The sequence below is a fragment of the Solea senegalensis genome, linkage group LG15 (assembly GCF_019176455.1).
Source record: "Solea senegalensis isolate Sse05_10M linkage group LG15, IFAPA_SoseM_1, whole genome shotgun sequence".
NCBI lineage: Eukaryota > Metazoa > Chordata > Actinopteri > Pleuronectiformes > Soleidae > Solea > Solea senegalensis.
The window spans coordinates 6,696,197-6,711,934 of NC_058035.1; the positions used below are offsets into that span (position 1 = coordinate 6,696,197).

At 44.0% G+C, this 15,738-nt stretch overlaps 2 protein-coding genes across 2 annotated transcripts; one reads left to right on the forward strand and one right to left on the reverse strand.

Annotated features, from left to right (window-relative positions):
- The first annotated feature begins 227 nt into the window (after positions 1-227).
- On the forward strand, positions 228-6,063 carry prdm8 (PR domain containing 8). The gene is made up of 4 exons (XM_044046561.1): positions 228-1,326; positions 1,982-2,201; positions 2,528-2,756; positions 2,969-6,063. Exons 1-4 carry the CDS (start codon positions 1,316-1,318, stop codon positions 4,021-4,023), a joined length of 1,515 nt encoding a protein of 504 aa, XP_043902496.1. The 5' UTR covers positions 228-1,315; the 3' UTR covers positions 4,024-6,063.
- An 834-nt stretch (positions 6,064-6,897) lies between these two features.
- gdf10a (growth differentiation factor 10a) lies at positions 6,898-11,349 on the reverse strand. The gene is made up of 3 exons (XM_044046560.1): positions 10,767-11,349; positions 8,057-9,195; positions 6,898-7,946 (listed from the first exon to the last, which is right to left on the reverse strand). Exons 1-3 carry the CDS (start codon positions 11,005-11,007, stop codon positions 7,755-7,757), a joined length of 1,572 nt encoding a protein of 523 aa, XP_043902495.1. The 5' UTR covers positions 11,008-11,349; the 3' UTR covers positions 6,898-7,754.
- Positions 11,350-15,738: the final 4,389 nt, after the last annotated feature.

Genomic DNA, 15,738 nt, shown 5'->3' on the forward strand with positions numbered 1-15,738 from the left:
TGTGTGGGGTGGAGTAACTCAAAAAGAACAACATACAGATTAAGAAATTAATTTAATAAAAAATATTACCTTCATAACACCTTCATGTGAATAGCCAATCATTTCGAAATCTATTTTATTATTATTAATATTTTCAAAATCTCTTTTTAGCACAAAGAGAGGAAAAAAAAAAAAGGGCCTATAATGGAAATCGACCGATGAAAGGATGCGATGCTGAATGGTTCAAAGTGCTCCAGGGATTGATATTTAAATTCCAGGAAAATATTATCTAACACAAAATAACGCCCCCCCCCAGTCTGTAGTGTAATTATACTGTAACTAATGCGCCGAGGACTCCCCATTCTCAGAAGTTGGCTCCATAACCACCAGGGCATTTAACCAAACCAGAGCGTTTTGATGCAGAATAATCCATTAAATGCTCATTAGACAGAAGCATTTAGTTAATGAATAATGCATTTGCCCGATGGCAAACGCTGTGGATCATCGTACCCTGTAATACTGGCCAAATTTACAATTTCCCCATTGCCAATGGGGAAAGCCAAGACAATTTCCAACCCTCGTGTCAGTCTCGTGCAGCTGTTTCCAGAAACGTGACCGAAATTGTTCACGAATATTTTGCATAGCGTTTATAGAAGTGAGTGCAGTCTGATGCCATCTGTGGAATCATTCTATAGCCACAATCAGATGTCAAAAATGGGTCCATTGAAGCATCATATAGAAAAAAAAGCATCATAAAGGTTTTATTTTATGTTGAATGATGAAAAGGATTGATATGATGTCTGCAGCCTCAGATTGTGTCCCTGTGTTTTGTGTTTTGGGGAAGTTCAGGCGCACTAAACCTCAAATAGTACTAATTACGCAGCTAAACTGAACATTAAAACCTGAAAATGTTTATTACACATGTGCATGCGGTGTGACAGTGTGCCCGCATCAACCAGCTGCATGTTCCTGTGGTGCCATTTATCACATTATATCGACCCCAAAATGTTCATTACAGTCAAATGATCGCTGTTCTCTCCATCCTGACGCCCACATCTCTCTGCAAGGACTGTAAATCAGACAAGGCAGCGCATTTTGCCAAAGGACGTGTGTGCGCGCGTGTGTGTGAGTGCGTGACCGCGCCTGTGTTTATATCAATGCGCAACGCTTCAGCGCGCTCTCTGAAGGGAATAAGTGGGAGTGAAAGAGGAGAGGGACGACAGTACACGGAGGAAGACTCACTAACTCGTCACCAAGAAACGAGCGGGCATCACTGCCGAGGTCCACTGCACCAGCTGCAACTACTTGCTGCCACACGGCACAAACATCCCCCCTCATGTCCGGCGGGTGAGTACAAGTGCAACATTATTTTCTACCGTTGACATTTATCTCCTTAAAAAACACAGATTTAAAAAATATTTCTTCCACGTTGGCACCAAATCACTATGACGCGATGAGCGGTAAACATTGAAGCTAAATGAATGCACCCGCGTTTTATTGACCATGAGGTCCAAAGCAATAGACAGTGCATTGATATTGCTCATAAATGGGCAAAAACGTATTGAAGTTTTCCTGCGCGCAGAGGAGGCAGTTGGTCTCCACGGCAGATGGGGAGACAAAAGGAGAAACCGACTGAAAAACTCAGACAAAGGACGTTAGAAATCATTTTTGCCTCGACACCGGCAGCGCCTTCTACAGTGTCTGGACGCTTCATAGTAGAAAAAATAAAATTCTGTTGCAGCAAATTATATTTTCAACATTATACGCGAGACAATTTGGCATGGGGTTTTGCGCATCTTCATCCAAACAGGCTAAAACGGCATGTCAGGTCAGAAATGACTGTCCCTTCTATAGTTTGTTTTGACTAAAAACGTTTATTATTTGTGTTGTAATTATCAGTGCGTAAGTCTGTTTCCTCTACATCGATCTTGACAAATATGAAGTCTTGTTTCAACGTTTTGCCTTTTCTTTAATATTAAACTCTCATATTTTTTTATTCCAGTTTGACGATGGATCACACGTTTCTGTCTCGGTCCATATGGACCGGTGACAGCAAATACCTCCAGCATCCAGCGGATCTGTACAGCAGTGTGGTCGTTACGCGCAGCATCCCCGCAGGCACGTGCTTTGGTCCATGTGTGCTCCATAACACTTTCTACGACACTATCGCCTTTATAGCGCAGAAATCCTGCGACAGGAGAACGAAATCCTACGTATTCAGGGTGAGTTGTGGTCACTTTTTGTCATGCGTGGGCATTTAAACCTTACGTGGCAACATATCAATTTGGTTCACTTGTTTCCAGTATTGATGATGGCCGTTGTGTATTCCAAAAACTGTATTTATTTGTTCATTTTATGAACAAGATTTCATTGACCAGATTTACGCATATTTATAGTGTTCTTCATCAAGCTGCTACATCAAAAATGACCAGCGCAATTTAACTCTCTACTGTAATTGTTCATATTTTAAAGAATTTTAAGCTCACATACAATATGGAGATTTAAATGGGATCGATTAAAATGTAAAAATAAATCCTTGTACGCACAGGTGGACCCCGAGGCAATGCGTAATTCTGCGCTGGTGTTGTCCTGGCTGCGGCTGGTGCAAGCTGCGCGCAATGGAGAGGAGCAGAACACGGAGGCCTTTTTGAAAGCGGGTCAGCTGTATGTGCGGACCACCCGAGACATACGGCAGGAAGAAGAGCTGCTGGTGTGGTACGACCGGGAGCTGTCTCACCTGCTGGGCTTCACTGACATGAGCAGAGGATCGAGTGAAGGTGAGGCGCGGCTTTAAAGCCCATCAGCATCGCGAGCATCTTCTATTTTGAACAAAGAAAGAAACACACATCCTCTGCAAATCTTAGGTTTTTATTGTTCCACGTTAATCTAATCAAGGATGCAAATTTAAATCATGTTTTATTAAAATACACGACTGTTGTATGTGTCATATTTGTGCGTAATCACAGGGTGTCATTTTTCTTTCTTGCAGAATTCAAATGTGGCAGGTGTGACCAGGTCTTCAACAATGAGTATCCTTTCCTGGCCCACTGCCGATTCCTTTGCACTCAGGCCAAGAGTGACACCTGGAGCCGCGACGTTTACGCGCACAAGCACGTGGAAATTAAGAGGCAACACCGAGTGACAGATTTCCACAACATCGCCAGAGATTTGGAACACAAAAAATCCAGCGGCAACGAGGACGCGGAGATTTCTCCTAAGAGAAGGAGATGCGAGGAAACGTATCCCAAAGAGCGGAAAACAGTTCTGTTAGAGAAGACGAACATTTCAAACGACGACAATATCACACAGCTGATTAAAGGTTCTGACCAGGCAGCAGCAGATGCGTCTTCCTCTGCGGGGAAAGTGAAAGCTGATGAGATCAAACCGGCTCATTTGGGATATACGAATGACGTCGGTGTGAGGGGAACCAAAGAGACTTTTACGCACAACAGAGATGCGGGAGAAAGCGCTGATGTGCGCTCGAGTGGCAGCAGTGCGTTTTCTTTGGTCCTGTCCAAAAGTCAAGGCGAACAGAAAAGCGCTTTCTGTAAACCGAGCAAAAGAACTTCTCCCATTGATTCCCAGGCGCATCTGAGCAGCGCAACAACAGCGCCCCCTAACCGTCTAGAAGAGATTACTGATGTGTTTTCCCCCAGAACTGTTGTGGGATACAACAACCTTGTGACACCCAACGTCCTGAGCGGCGACTTACAAAGCGCGCCGATTGCATTAAATGGTGCTTACCATTACGCACCGGAGCACTGGTCCAGGAACACTCAGCTGCAGACCGCATCTTCTCTCACCATCCTCCCGCCGACGTTCGCCTCCTTCGGCGTGTCGGTGCAGAACTGGTGCGCCAAATGCAACCTGTCCTTCCGCATGACCTCCGACCTCGTCTTCCACATGCGCTCCCACCACAAGAAGGAGTTCGCGGCGGAATCTCAGGTTAGGAGGAGGAGGGAGGAGAAACTCACCTGTCCCATCTGCCACGAATACTTCCGCGAGCGGCATCACCTGTCCAGACACATGACCTCCCACAACTGAGACAAGAAAGGATCAAACATAAACTCTATTTATTTCTTTGGTGATGCTCGTATTTAACATGTTTATACCCAGGAAGAGGTGTATAACATCGAATGTAAAGACAATAGCAAGGAGGACAGACATGGCCACCACGGCCGGTCCACGAGATGGCGCTAGAGGCACGTGTATGCTGATCCCACTGCAGTTTGTTGTCTGACCTTAAGCTCTGTAAATAAGGTTGATGATTATTTTTTTGTGCCTTATGGAACTCAGGAGAGAAGAGAGACAGAGGACAGCTCATGATTGTCATAAGTATTTGGACACAGCTCTCTCACCCATCAGCTTTTCTCTGCTCTGATTGCTACACACCACGTGGTTTAAATGTCTTTGCACATTCTTTTTAAATTTAAAATCATGAAAACCCAACAGACGTGTCGAGTATTTCTTCCCCACCATCATGCTGGTTCGAAACAGAGTATTTTCTGTCCCAGTATAGGCAGTTTGCTTTGACATTTGACATTTGACACCAGGAAAGATGAAATCAGTTAACAGTTTAAAAAGCTTCATAATTCGATTGGATTTCGACCACATCAGTGTGTGATTTAATGTTTCTTCAGCTTTACATCCTCTTTGGGTCAGGCTCGGGACAGATGGACATACTGTAAATGGCCGTCTCTGTTGCAGGTAAATGAGGCGGGAAGAAGGCATGAAGTTCATGGGAAAGCTAAGCCTTGTTCAGCCATTCTGTAACATAAGCGGGGACGTAAACCCACCCACACTGCTGTTATCTACTTTTATTTGAGTGGTTTATGCACCCAAACGTCTGCATAGCAAACTGATTAGACAACCAGCAGGTGCCTTGTGGGAGTTTTCTGTCAAATACCTAAAAACGGTGTTAATCAGTACTCAAATCTTCTACTATTGGGACCAAAATCAGCAAAAATATGTCTAGACAAATGCACGTGTACAGGACCATGTACATAATCTCCCAGTGGGATTTATTCTGAACCTTTCTACAAGAAAAGCAAGATTTAAAATAAAATATCAAGTGTCCCACATATTAAATGAATGATTAATAGGTACCGTGTTGCTTTATTAAAGCAATGGCTTTATGAAGAGAACCATTAGTTTGCTCTGTAACCATGTGAGGAAAGAGCAAATTCAGCCCAGACAGAAAATCCTCTGTTGTCTAATAATGGCCGTATTGCTCTCCTTTAATTGAACAGTCATCATGTGGAAAAACAAATATTGTTTTTGGTTCCCCCGCTTGCCTATTGGCCTTTGAGTACTGGCTCTGTACACGCACCTACTACTGTGGTTTTCTTGACTGGAACTGACCATTGTAAGTACTCTCCTGTGACTCTGATTGTGGTTGACATGGGGTTCACTTTGTAATAGCAGACTCTGGGTCCAGACTGTATGAGGAAATTAAGGGGGAGGAAAAAAAGGAACTTAGATGTGTACATTACAATTGACGCAGCCCCTTAGAAGCTTAAAGACCTATTAATGTAAATATGATTCATAAAAACCCTAATTATAGTCATCATCACAAATTAAATGGGGGTTAAACCCCATAAAAGGTGTATTTGTAAAAAAAAAAGCTGCAGAACATTTCCACTCGTTTAAAATGGAGAAAACTGAATCATGTTTTTTTCCTTTCCCTTCATCTTTCTGTCACTGTCGTCCTAAAATATATGTTGAAGTTGATCTTTTTCAGTGACACACTTTGCCAGTGAATACTCGCTTTTTTTGACCATACTATATCATTTCGAAAAACTCATTTTATTTCGAAATTACACATTATATGAAAGCGCTTTCATTATCCAGCCACAAAACTTTTATTGTCTGCTAAAAACATAATCAAAGTGGATTTAGTGTTTCTGTAAATACGTCTCTCATATAGACTAATAAGACACTGTTGGTTTTGGAAGCTGTGCACATAGAGGTCAGTGTGTGTATGTACAGACCTTGGTTTCCAAGGTCGTCTTCTGATTATCTATGTTACAATCCAAATTGAATCCCTTTTTATTTATTGCTGGCAATAAAATGTGAAATACCTCATGTCTTCGTGTATTGAATAGACAAAAAAAATGCAGGCAGCGGGAGGGAGAAGCCATTCGTTTTTAGAGATAACAGCAGCCAAATAACTATTAGCTCCACAATTGCATGTGCTGTAAGCAAGCCAGAGGACGTACTATATAGCATTATTCTTAATTACATTTATACGACTGAATGTCTCTGTATTTGAGACCAAACTAATGTCCATTCTTAGCACACATCAAAGCATTCTGTTGTTGTAAAACAGATGTGGCGCTCAATGCCAACGTTTTAAATGCTCAAGGCAAAAACAGCCACATAGGAATGGATTAATAATCGTAACGTTCGCTCTGTCATTTCACCGTTTAGACAGCACGAGGGTCATCCTCCTCCTCCTCTTCCCCCTCCTCCACCTCCTGTGAGACGGTTAAATGGGTTAAGATCGTTTATCTCCAAACATCCACTGTTTTTTTTTTTTAAAAAAGCTATAGAGAACATCCTGCACTTGGATACAATCTGCTTTTAAATTGGTGGGGGAAGTAAATGGGTAGAAGAGGGGAAGTGCACCATGTTTTGAAGTTCAAGTGGCTGACGTCCTAATAGGTGCATACCAGCTTCCTCCATCCACCATTAACGCATGGCAACCGCATCAGTCACACTATTTGCCGGACAACTAACGTCCGAGCCTTGAGTGTGGGGTAATGAAGACTTCAGGGGGGCGACAGGGTAATGTTGGTAATCTTCAAGTGGAACTTTCCTCCTTTTGTAAGTTATTTTGGAACACTTGCATGGTGCGCTTCAAGGTTTGTTCCTCACAAAAAAAGGTTTCATAACAACAATAATCCAGCAAGAGCATGATTGATTAAATTACTTTTTATTCTAGCTTACAGAAGGCTACCTTTTCATAATTTAAAAATACACATGTACAACATATCATCTAAAATATATAATAATACATAGCCTAAACAAATTATTTTTAACCAAGTGTCACATTCATAATTGAACCATTTTCCTGGTTTGAGCGTTAATGAATTCCAGATGCCCCTCTGTGATTCACTGGATACTTCCTCGAGAGCGAGAATGTACAATAGCCTTCCTGTCTCGCAAACACATCAACAATTGCATATATTGTATGTACACTGTGGCATATGATTGGCTTCCAAGTAAGAACAGCTGGACACAGTATGTAAAAATGTCAAAATATGTTTCTTAATCTCCCATCTCTGTGTTACAGTGTGAGCTGCCTGATGACACATAGATAAAAACTTTACATCTATAACCTTTGTGTCCAAAGAAAACATGAACACAAACTCACAGTGAGCTCACTGAAAAAACAGTATATTATATTTAGAGATAAAAAAACAAAACCCCAGAAACATTCTCCAAATTCTTCTGTCCATGAAATCGACAGTCAGTATTATCTCAAACACATAACGAGTGGGCTTCTAAGGCACGTGGAGCGCTGCCTTTACATGTGTAACTCTGTTCCTCTTGCTAAAGCAGATGCCAGACAATGTGTCTCTTCAATTCTGCTGCCGCAGGACAAGAGAGAGATGGAAGTGATTTCTCTACAGCCTATGTTCCTCGAGGAATAACGACGGCCAAAGTGACATTGTTTCTCAGGATCAGGAAACCACTCAACTCAAGCAGATGTATGGTTCTGTCTCCATTAGTCCTGTTTTGTGTTCCTCTCCTCATCCACCCTCCTCCACTTTCTATCTGCAGGAGCACGACTGGATGGACATATTGGGATAAATCTTCAGCACTGGATTCCTGGATTCGTCCTGGTAGAGCACACCCAGAGGACTCATCTTTTCTGGGACACAACAGGGCTCGGGAACCCCAGGGATTATCCCAACTGCTCTCACTATGCTCTGGATGGTGGCGTGGTTAGACGGCCTCGACACCTGCGAGAGTGGAGAAGCAGAGAAACATTTAAAACATCAATAAAAGGGAGAGGAAAAACACACAGTCAATATTGCGACCAAATGAGTGACTCAGGTATTTGCGCTCCTACCTTGGGCATAGGAAACCCACATGTACCGGCACAGTAATAAGCTTCAAAGGCTTTGGGTGCTATGACCCACTCGCTCCAGCCAATGTCAGCGAAATCTACTCTGAGGTTCCTCCTGGAGCAGCCTTTGTGCTGGCTGTTGCTCCACTGCCTCCTCCTGGCGTTACGCATTGTTTGTTCATCAAAACTCAGGACAGGTGACTGAGTGTTAGAGCGACCCTTGTTCTTTTTTACATCCTTTCCCTCGTTCCTCCTCTCATGCTTTCGCCCATCGCTAATAGTCCGTGTGCGACTGTCCTTGAATAGTTTCACCGTTGAGTCGTCGTGTGATGTTCTTCCTCCTCCCTTAAGAACCTGAAGTTGATCTCTGTCGTGTTCTCCTCCGCTCTCCACCACAGCTTCTTCATCTTGGCTCTTTCTCTTCTCCTCCTTCCTTCCTGATTTAGGCTTAAGTTTGAGATACCACGCGCTCTCCCAAAGGTCATCTTTCCTGTATCCATCAGGTTTGTAGTCAACCTCCGGCAGCTCATTGTTCTGGATGAGGTCAGAGGGCAGAGCTGCTTCCCTTCTCACACGTTCTTTTGACTCTGGAGAGATGATAGGTCTGTGCAGTAGCTGAGAAGACTGTGTGATCTCTCCTTCATCGCTGAAAGGGTCGTATCTCTGAAGACTTGCAGCCACGCTGTTGGGCTCTGCCAGCGCTTGATCATCAGCATAAACTAACAGGTACGGCAGGTCACCAGCAGACAGCGCCTCCTCTGTTTTCCTCTTGTTGTGCTGCCCTAAGTCCAGCTCCACTGACACTAGGCGATGACCCTCGTCCCATGCCTCCTTTATGACCTGGGTCACATCTTTCATCTGCCACACCCCTCTCCTGTGGGGGTGAAAGGTCACATTGCCTAGTAATGACCCCAGCGACCTAGATCTAACCTCTGGCCCAGAAGAGATAGAGTGAAAGAGCAGGCTGATAGACGGGTGGATGGCCGAGGGACGACAGGACGCGCTCCTGAAGCGTTTACAGAACCAGGGTTTTTGGTGAGGGTGCCGTTCGTGCAGGAAGTGGAATGTGGCGGAGAGGATGACCTCTGAATCTTGGAGGGTTGTTAGGTTCAGCTGGTACACCGTCCTGTGGTCAGAGAAGGCTGCAAAGACAGTCAGTCAGTGTCAGTCAAACAGGTGAACCACAAACAACACTTATCATTTTTTTAAAACTTTTCTGAGCTTAACGCTGTGTGTAACTTTTTGTTAAAGCAGTAGCCTCTGTTTTCTCTGCATGAACAGACACAATGTAACATCATTTGTGTGCTGTGACTTGAATGAGGGAGCGTTTGTGTGTATACACCGGCATAGTGCAGTGAAGTGCAGGGGCCTTTATCCCGTCAAACTACTGACCGACTTTTTTGTTCTATTACCTCTGCCAAAGAGGTTATGTTTTAGCTGCATGTGTCTGTGAAAAGCATGAGGAAAAAAAGGGTGGATTGGAAGTGGAGAAGAAATGATAGGAAATATGATTGTGGTGTGGATCCAAATTCAGGGATATTTTAATCACAATGTTTAACCACACAAGATATGGAAGTGAAACTGTGGCCTTTCTCTGAATGCTTTCTCTACTATATTGGTGACGTTATCAAAAGTGACACGGAGAAGGTGCCGGTCAACATACTGTGACATTTATTTCCTTTTCCTGTTCTGTGTTACATGACGAGCTGTGTGCGAGGCTGCGCGCCTTGGTAGTATTTCAGAAGGTGCCCTATAAGAGGAACCAGACTCTGGGGATGTGACTGGTTTGGGGTTGGGGGCGGGGGCGGCGTGTAGTGTGTGGAGAGCTACATATTCATGATGAACATTAACTTCAACAGCAGAGTTATTGTTCATTGTGTAAGAGTTCAGCGGAAGTATGGACTGACTCAAGAGATATACATTACCACAGATTCAGCCTGCATATGGAAATGCTTACCACAGTTTCTCTTATAGCTTCCCCTTAAGCCTAATACAGTGGACACTGTCTACACAGACACCAAGACATAACCAACCAAGTTTTAACAGATCTTACATTGTTGTGAAAACTCCCTTACATCTCTCCTTGTGTTACACGCAGACTCTGCAGTAAAAATACACACGTGTTATGATATGCCACCTGAGAACTATATGGGATATAAATGCCTATATGTGTTGTGTTTATAAAAACAGCATTTAAGCCCCTGGACTCCAGGACGTGGAGTCACACACATGTCATGTAGCCATAACAGGAACACAGGAGCCACGACAGAGACCCAGTGCAGTGCAGTGGATCTGCAGATCGAGGTCCTGAAGCTGAGGCATTGCTCGCAGGGAATCTCTCGTGCATTCTTGCGCGTACAGTGCGCAGTCTGTCTGCGGTAAACTTGGCCAGACTCTGCGCGGAAGGGGCACAGCTGGTGCCACAAACACAGTGAGCCCGCAGCGTCCCAAAATCATTTAAATGCATTCTCAGACTGTTCCAAAACAATCCCTCCTATTTGGAGCGCCTGGCTGAGCCGCGCAGCTCAGCTGAGCGCTTCCACCTTTAATAACCATCACTGGAAAAAAAGATCAGGGAGCTTTCTGCACACTCCAGTCATGTTTTCATAAGTTTATGTTACTGGTACATAAATGTTCCAAAATTAAACTGTTGTTTTGCAGCATGTTTTATATAATTATTGACTAGTGCAGGTTGATGAATGTGTTTACGCACCTTGGATAGCTCTGACACTCCTGACAGTGTTTCCCTCCCTGAGGCGGTTTTCCCTGTTGTATTTCTCGTATAGTTTGGACATGTGCTGGAAGACCATGCCCTGATCCAGGTCATCTGAGAGCGGCTCCGACGCGGACAGAGGGAAGCTTCTGTCCTGTGTTCTCCCCTTCGTGACCCTGACCGATGAAGCGGCACCCAAGAAGCAGTTTAACACCAGCATGCACAGGTGCGAGGGCATCATGCTGAATCAATGAATGCAAACTCCGTGATGCGAAGAATACAGGGGGCAATGTTGTCCAAAAAAATATCAAGGTGGACGTTAAAAGCGCGCCGGGACAATCCAGAGCAAAAAAAAAGCTGTGCGTAAAAGTTCAAGCGCTCCTCTCACAGTCCCTGTTCGTGCTCGCTGACTGAATCGTGTCACTCGTGGATGCTCAGTGGGTTAATCCGGGCATAAGTTGGAACTGGTACTTCTTCTAACACTTGCGTCGGTGTGACCGCCAGAGGCTCCAGGAAGGTTTTACTGGAGCAGTGATAGGTGCTGACGTACACTCGTGTCAGCCAACGAGGTCTCTGCAGAGGACGAAGTTTAGGTCATGATGCTGACACCCCCACCTCCCTCCTACTCCTCCTCCTCCTCCTCCTTCTCCTCCTCCTCCTCCCTCACTCTTATTTGATATTGAGGATGTTGTGTGTATGTTGTGTGTAGTTTTGAACAGATGGAGTGACAACATTTATCCAGTGGCTTCAATGTTCCAGAGCTGATCCAGGGTTGCCAGGTCTGCGTGTGGCCCAATGGTCAATCAAAACCAGGCCACGAGGAACAAAAAGGAGCCCCCAAATAGCCCATCACCTCAACACTACATATGTAAGTGCTGCCACACTGATTTTAAAGTCCAATAGATTACTAGTAGTAGTAACATCTACAAAAACAGCACAAACAGTTGGCACTAAAAGCACATTGTTTTATCATAATACAGCTTAGTGAAAGTGGTGACCAATCCACTGACAAACTAAGCTTTTTTCCCCCCTCCCTCTTCCATTTCTCCTCCACCCTGCCTGGGTGTCACTGTGTTGCATGCATTTACTGTGCACAGCTGAGATACACATTGATAAACATTCAAAGTAAATGTTGATATATGTGTATATAAATGTATATATAACCACAGTTGAAATGAAAATAGTTCAGCTACCATGTGAAGTTACAGCAAAACAAAAATCTTGAAATACAACTGTTTGCAATTTTCAGATTTCGAGAGCTCCCGCTGTCTTGGCCTTTGCCATCCATGCAAGACAAGTCCACTCAGACAAAAAAACTACACAAAGGTAGGTGATTTTGCAGGAAAACAGCAGACCTGGCAACCCTGAGCAGAACAATGTCTTTTTAATACTGGTCACACTGAGCCACTGTTAAAACCTAATGATAAACTACATTATTTCCACACTTAATCAACATAGAAACACCTACAATAACAGTCTGACCAACCACCACCAACTTCTGTTGTTTGCATCTGCATTTTGTACAGCAGTGTGTGCAGAGTGCGGTGAAGCAGCGAGATGAGACCTTATTCATAGCCTCCACTTTGCTGGGTTCAAACTCCATGCAGTGTATAGTCTGTGGTGTGTGGACATATTATTTTGTCTGTATCTATCTATGTATATGTGTATGGATGTGTGTGTGTGTCAAGTTGTTTCCACAGTGTATGTCTCTGATGTCGAGAGCTCTGTACCAACAATGCTTGTTTTGTGGAAGTGGTAGTCTCCAGCAGAGAGACTATAACTAGCTGGGCCTCTCGGGTCACACTCTTCCACTCCACACACACATAAACACACACATGCACATGCATGAACACATGCACACGCACACACACACACACACACACACACACACAAAGAGAGAGAGCTTCTTAGTACATTTCTGGCCCCCAAGGGCCCCACAGGATACTCCTTTTCACTGTGTTCCACACCAGCGACAGGTCTTAAATATGTGTGTGTGTATGCGCACATGTGTGTGTAAGTGTGTGTGTGTGTGTGTGTGTGAGAGAGACAGAGAGAGACTACGGGGGAGCATTATGAAGGAGTTGGCTGAAATGGCATCCTCCATGGTTTTGTCACAGCACACAAACACATCAATGCTTTTGCCTTTTCCCATACCACGTTGAGTTATACTCTGTTGGTCCAAAACAAGCTATGATTAATAGCTGTGGTTATTTATATTGGATACACACACACACACACACACACACACACAAAAGACGGTTCGCAGTCTGATTAAGTGTCATCTTTGAAAAATGCCATGAGAAATCCAGTGAGAATTCAGAGTGGCATTTCGGAGTGACCGCTCTGTAAATCAAAACCCCTGGCGGCGCAAACAAACAGCGGAAGATATACAGTTGTTTCTCTTGAAAGTAATAAAAGTTGAAAAACCCAACAATAATTACCCAACAGTGAGCTGCCATTCCCTGTTATTAACTAGCCATTTAAACCCTTTGTCATCATGACAACATGTTGAGTTTCTTGTTGCTGCTCTTTGTAGTATAGCACAAGGATACCTTTCTTTTTACACAGACTCTGCAGCTTAAATCATCCATTCAACGCAATTCTAGAGTTTACACAGGAATGCCTCAAAACAGTTTGAACAGAACCAACATATGTGTGTAAAAAAGGGGGCAAAAAGGGAGGGAGAGTCAAAGTGATATCTGAAACCATGGCATTAGGGTCCTAATAAATAGTCCTGGGGAGGAGACAGCCCGATACTTCGCGAGGACGACAACACGAAATGGCTCTGACCTCTAACCCTGAATATGTAGGGCAGTGTGAGATTAATGTCGGGCATTATCCACAATAATGCTCCGCTCTCCATTATGAGTGCGCAGACAGCAGCATCAACGTGACCAGATCTGAGGAGATGAAAAACAGCGGGAGAGAGAAAACCACTGGTGAATTCTTGAGAGATCTCTATAGGCACATAATGTGAGGCTATGGTTACACATGTCATTTCTGTGTGACTTTCAAGTTTCTGCCTGAAGCATGCATGCATTAAGTGACAGGTCAAAGTGCAGATGAATATTGTTTTGTTTTTTTCTTCTCTTTTTGTCTTCTTGCGTCTTCAAAGCCACATGTGGAAGTCGTCACGGCTCGCACAAACATCGGAATCTCGCACAGTTTCATTTTCAAAAAACAAGAAGCCACATTAGATGAACAGCAACCTCTTTCAGGCCCAACATGTGGTTGTGCAGCAATGTGAACTTAAGATATCGCACAAATGAAACTTCAGCCATCGGCCACCACAGAGGCACGGAGCTGATACTTCAGTGCATGAGGTGGATTGTGATAAGTGGGAAAGAATATGGCAAAAATGGTCCTTTCCCAGAGTGAATGCTTGTTATATGATCCAGGACTTTTACCTTACATGGGGGTTATGCAGCCCATTGATCTCTCCAGCAGCACTGAACTGTGAAACTTGTTGTATTTGACCACTCAGGCTGTGTTACAGGGCCACACTGTGTTATAGTTTGTTCAACATGGAGGTCCCCTCGTCGGGCCGTCCAAACCAAACACGAGTTGTGCTCTGCTCTCTGTGGGGGCACGGAGCAGTGTGAGGAATGAACATGCCCGCATGTGTGTTTGTCTGTGTGTGGTGCAAGGACTGATGGCTGCTTCTGGAAATGCTCCTAATTTAACACCTTTCCTTTCCCTGGTATTGGCTGCGACTTTTCTGATTTCCAGAGCTCCGCTGTGAAAGGCTGACAGATTCTTGCGTATGAGCACAAGGAATTTAATATGGATCAACTACTGGCCAGCAGACTTCTAGAGAGTGATGTTGTCACGCTTTGTACAAAAAGAAGTGTGCCGTACCCGTACGGGGGACAGACACACTGGAGATGTCTCTTCCTCATACGAATAAAGAGGGGGAAGCTGAAGTCGAAATGTTGCACATGTTGTGTAGCCTTCAGGATGTTTACAGCTGCTATAAGTGAAGTTCCTGTCTACCTCAGGAATATTTATGGGTGGCCAAAACAACAGGTCACAATCTAACATACACACGGTCACTCAGGATTGCAGGAGCTTTAAGTCAGCTTAAAGGCTGTTTTGGATGTTGTTAAACAGACAAAAATGTCCAGGTGAAAACTAAACTGCTGCTACATCAGAATCATGTTAAAACATTTTTTGCAGCATTTTTTAAATATGACTGATTTTTTATCTTTATATTTAGCAAATCCAAGTCTCCTGTTCGTTCTGGCCCCATAGTTAGTATATAGTTGTGTCTCTGGAAAGACGTTTTTTATTTCCATTGTACACATTTGCAGTCCTTTTTTAATGCTTTATTTATAAATATAAACCACAGAGCAGGGTGCAAAGTGAAACAGATTTGACCTAACCAGGAGACACAGGTTGGAGGTTAATGAAAGCACAGAAATCCCCCCATGTGAGTATCATCCACTGTGTCTGGAAGGTATATGTGTGTGTGAGTGTAGAGCAGGAGCCAGGTTTTCTCTCTCTCTCTGTGACTATAGAGACTAAAGCTATGCTCGGGGTTGTAACTCTGTGACCCATTCACATGGTTAATAAAACATTCATAGAAGCAGAGGAATGTTATGGTTTTTGTGTGCGTGTGCATGTATGTGCGAGCAAATGTGTGTGTGTGTGTGTGTGTGTGTGTGTGTGTGTATGCTTTCATGTGTGTGAAAGAGGGTGAATTTGTGTGTGTGTCCTTGTGTCTGTGATGTTGGGCCTCCTGCAGTGACCCCTCGGAGTGCACCATTTTGTTCGCAAACAAAGGGCTGGCTGTTCCCCCCCCACTTCAACCATGGACTGCTCCAACACTGGCGACTGTCCACTGCTGAGCTAACCAAATATTTCCCTTCCTGCTCGGAATTTGTCTCAATAAACAGGTTTGAGTTTGAGGTTTGCTTTCACCTCTGGCTCTTTGTTTTTGGTACAGCACTCCTGAATCCGCAGGTGGTCGTTG

Bases quoted from the DNA above. Each gene is read 5' to 3' on its own strand.
- prdm8 (XM_044046561.1), top strand. The intron at 2,202-2,527 runs GTGAGTTGTGGT...TTGTACGCACAG, and splicing joins CGAAATCCTACGTATTCAGG to GTGGACCCCGAGGCAATGCG. The intron at 2,757-2,968 runs GTGAGGCGCGGC...TCTTTCTTGCAG, and splicing joins GAGCAGAGGATCGAGTGAAG to AATTCAAATGTGGCAGGTGT.
- gdf10a (XM_044046560.1), bottom strand. From the start codon at position 11,007: ATGATGCCCTCGCACCTGTGCATGCTGGTGTTAAACTGCTTCTTGGGT. The intron at 9,196-10,766 runs GTGCGTAAACAC...CTGTCTTTGCAG, and splicing joins GAGTGTCAGAGCTATCCAAG to CCTTCTCTGACCACAGGACG. The intron at 7,947-8,056 runs GTAGGAGCGCAA...CCACTCTCGCAG, and splicing joins GTGGGTTTCCTATGCCCAAG to GTGTCGAGGCCGTCTAACCA.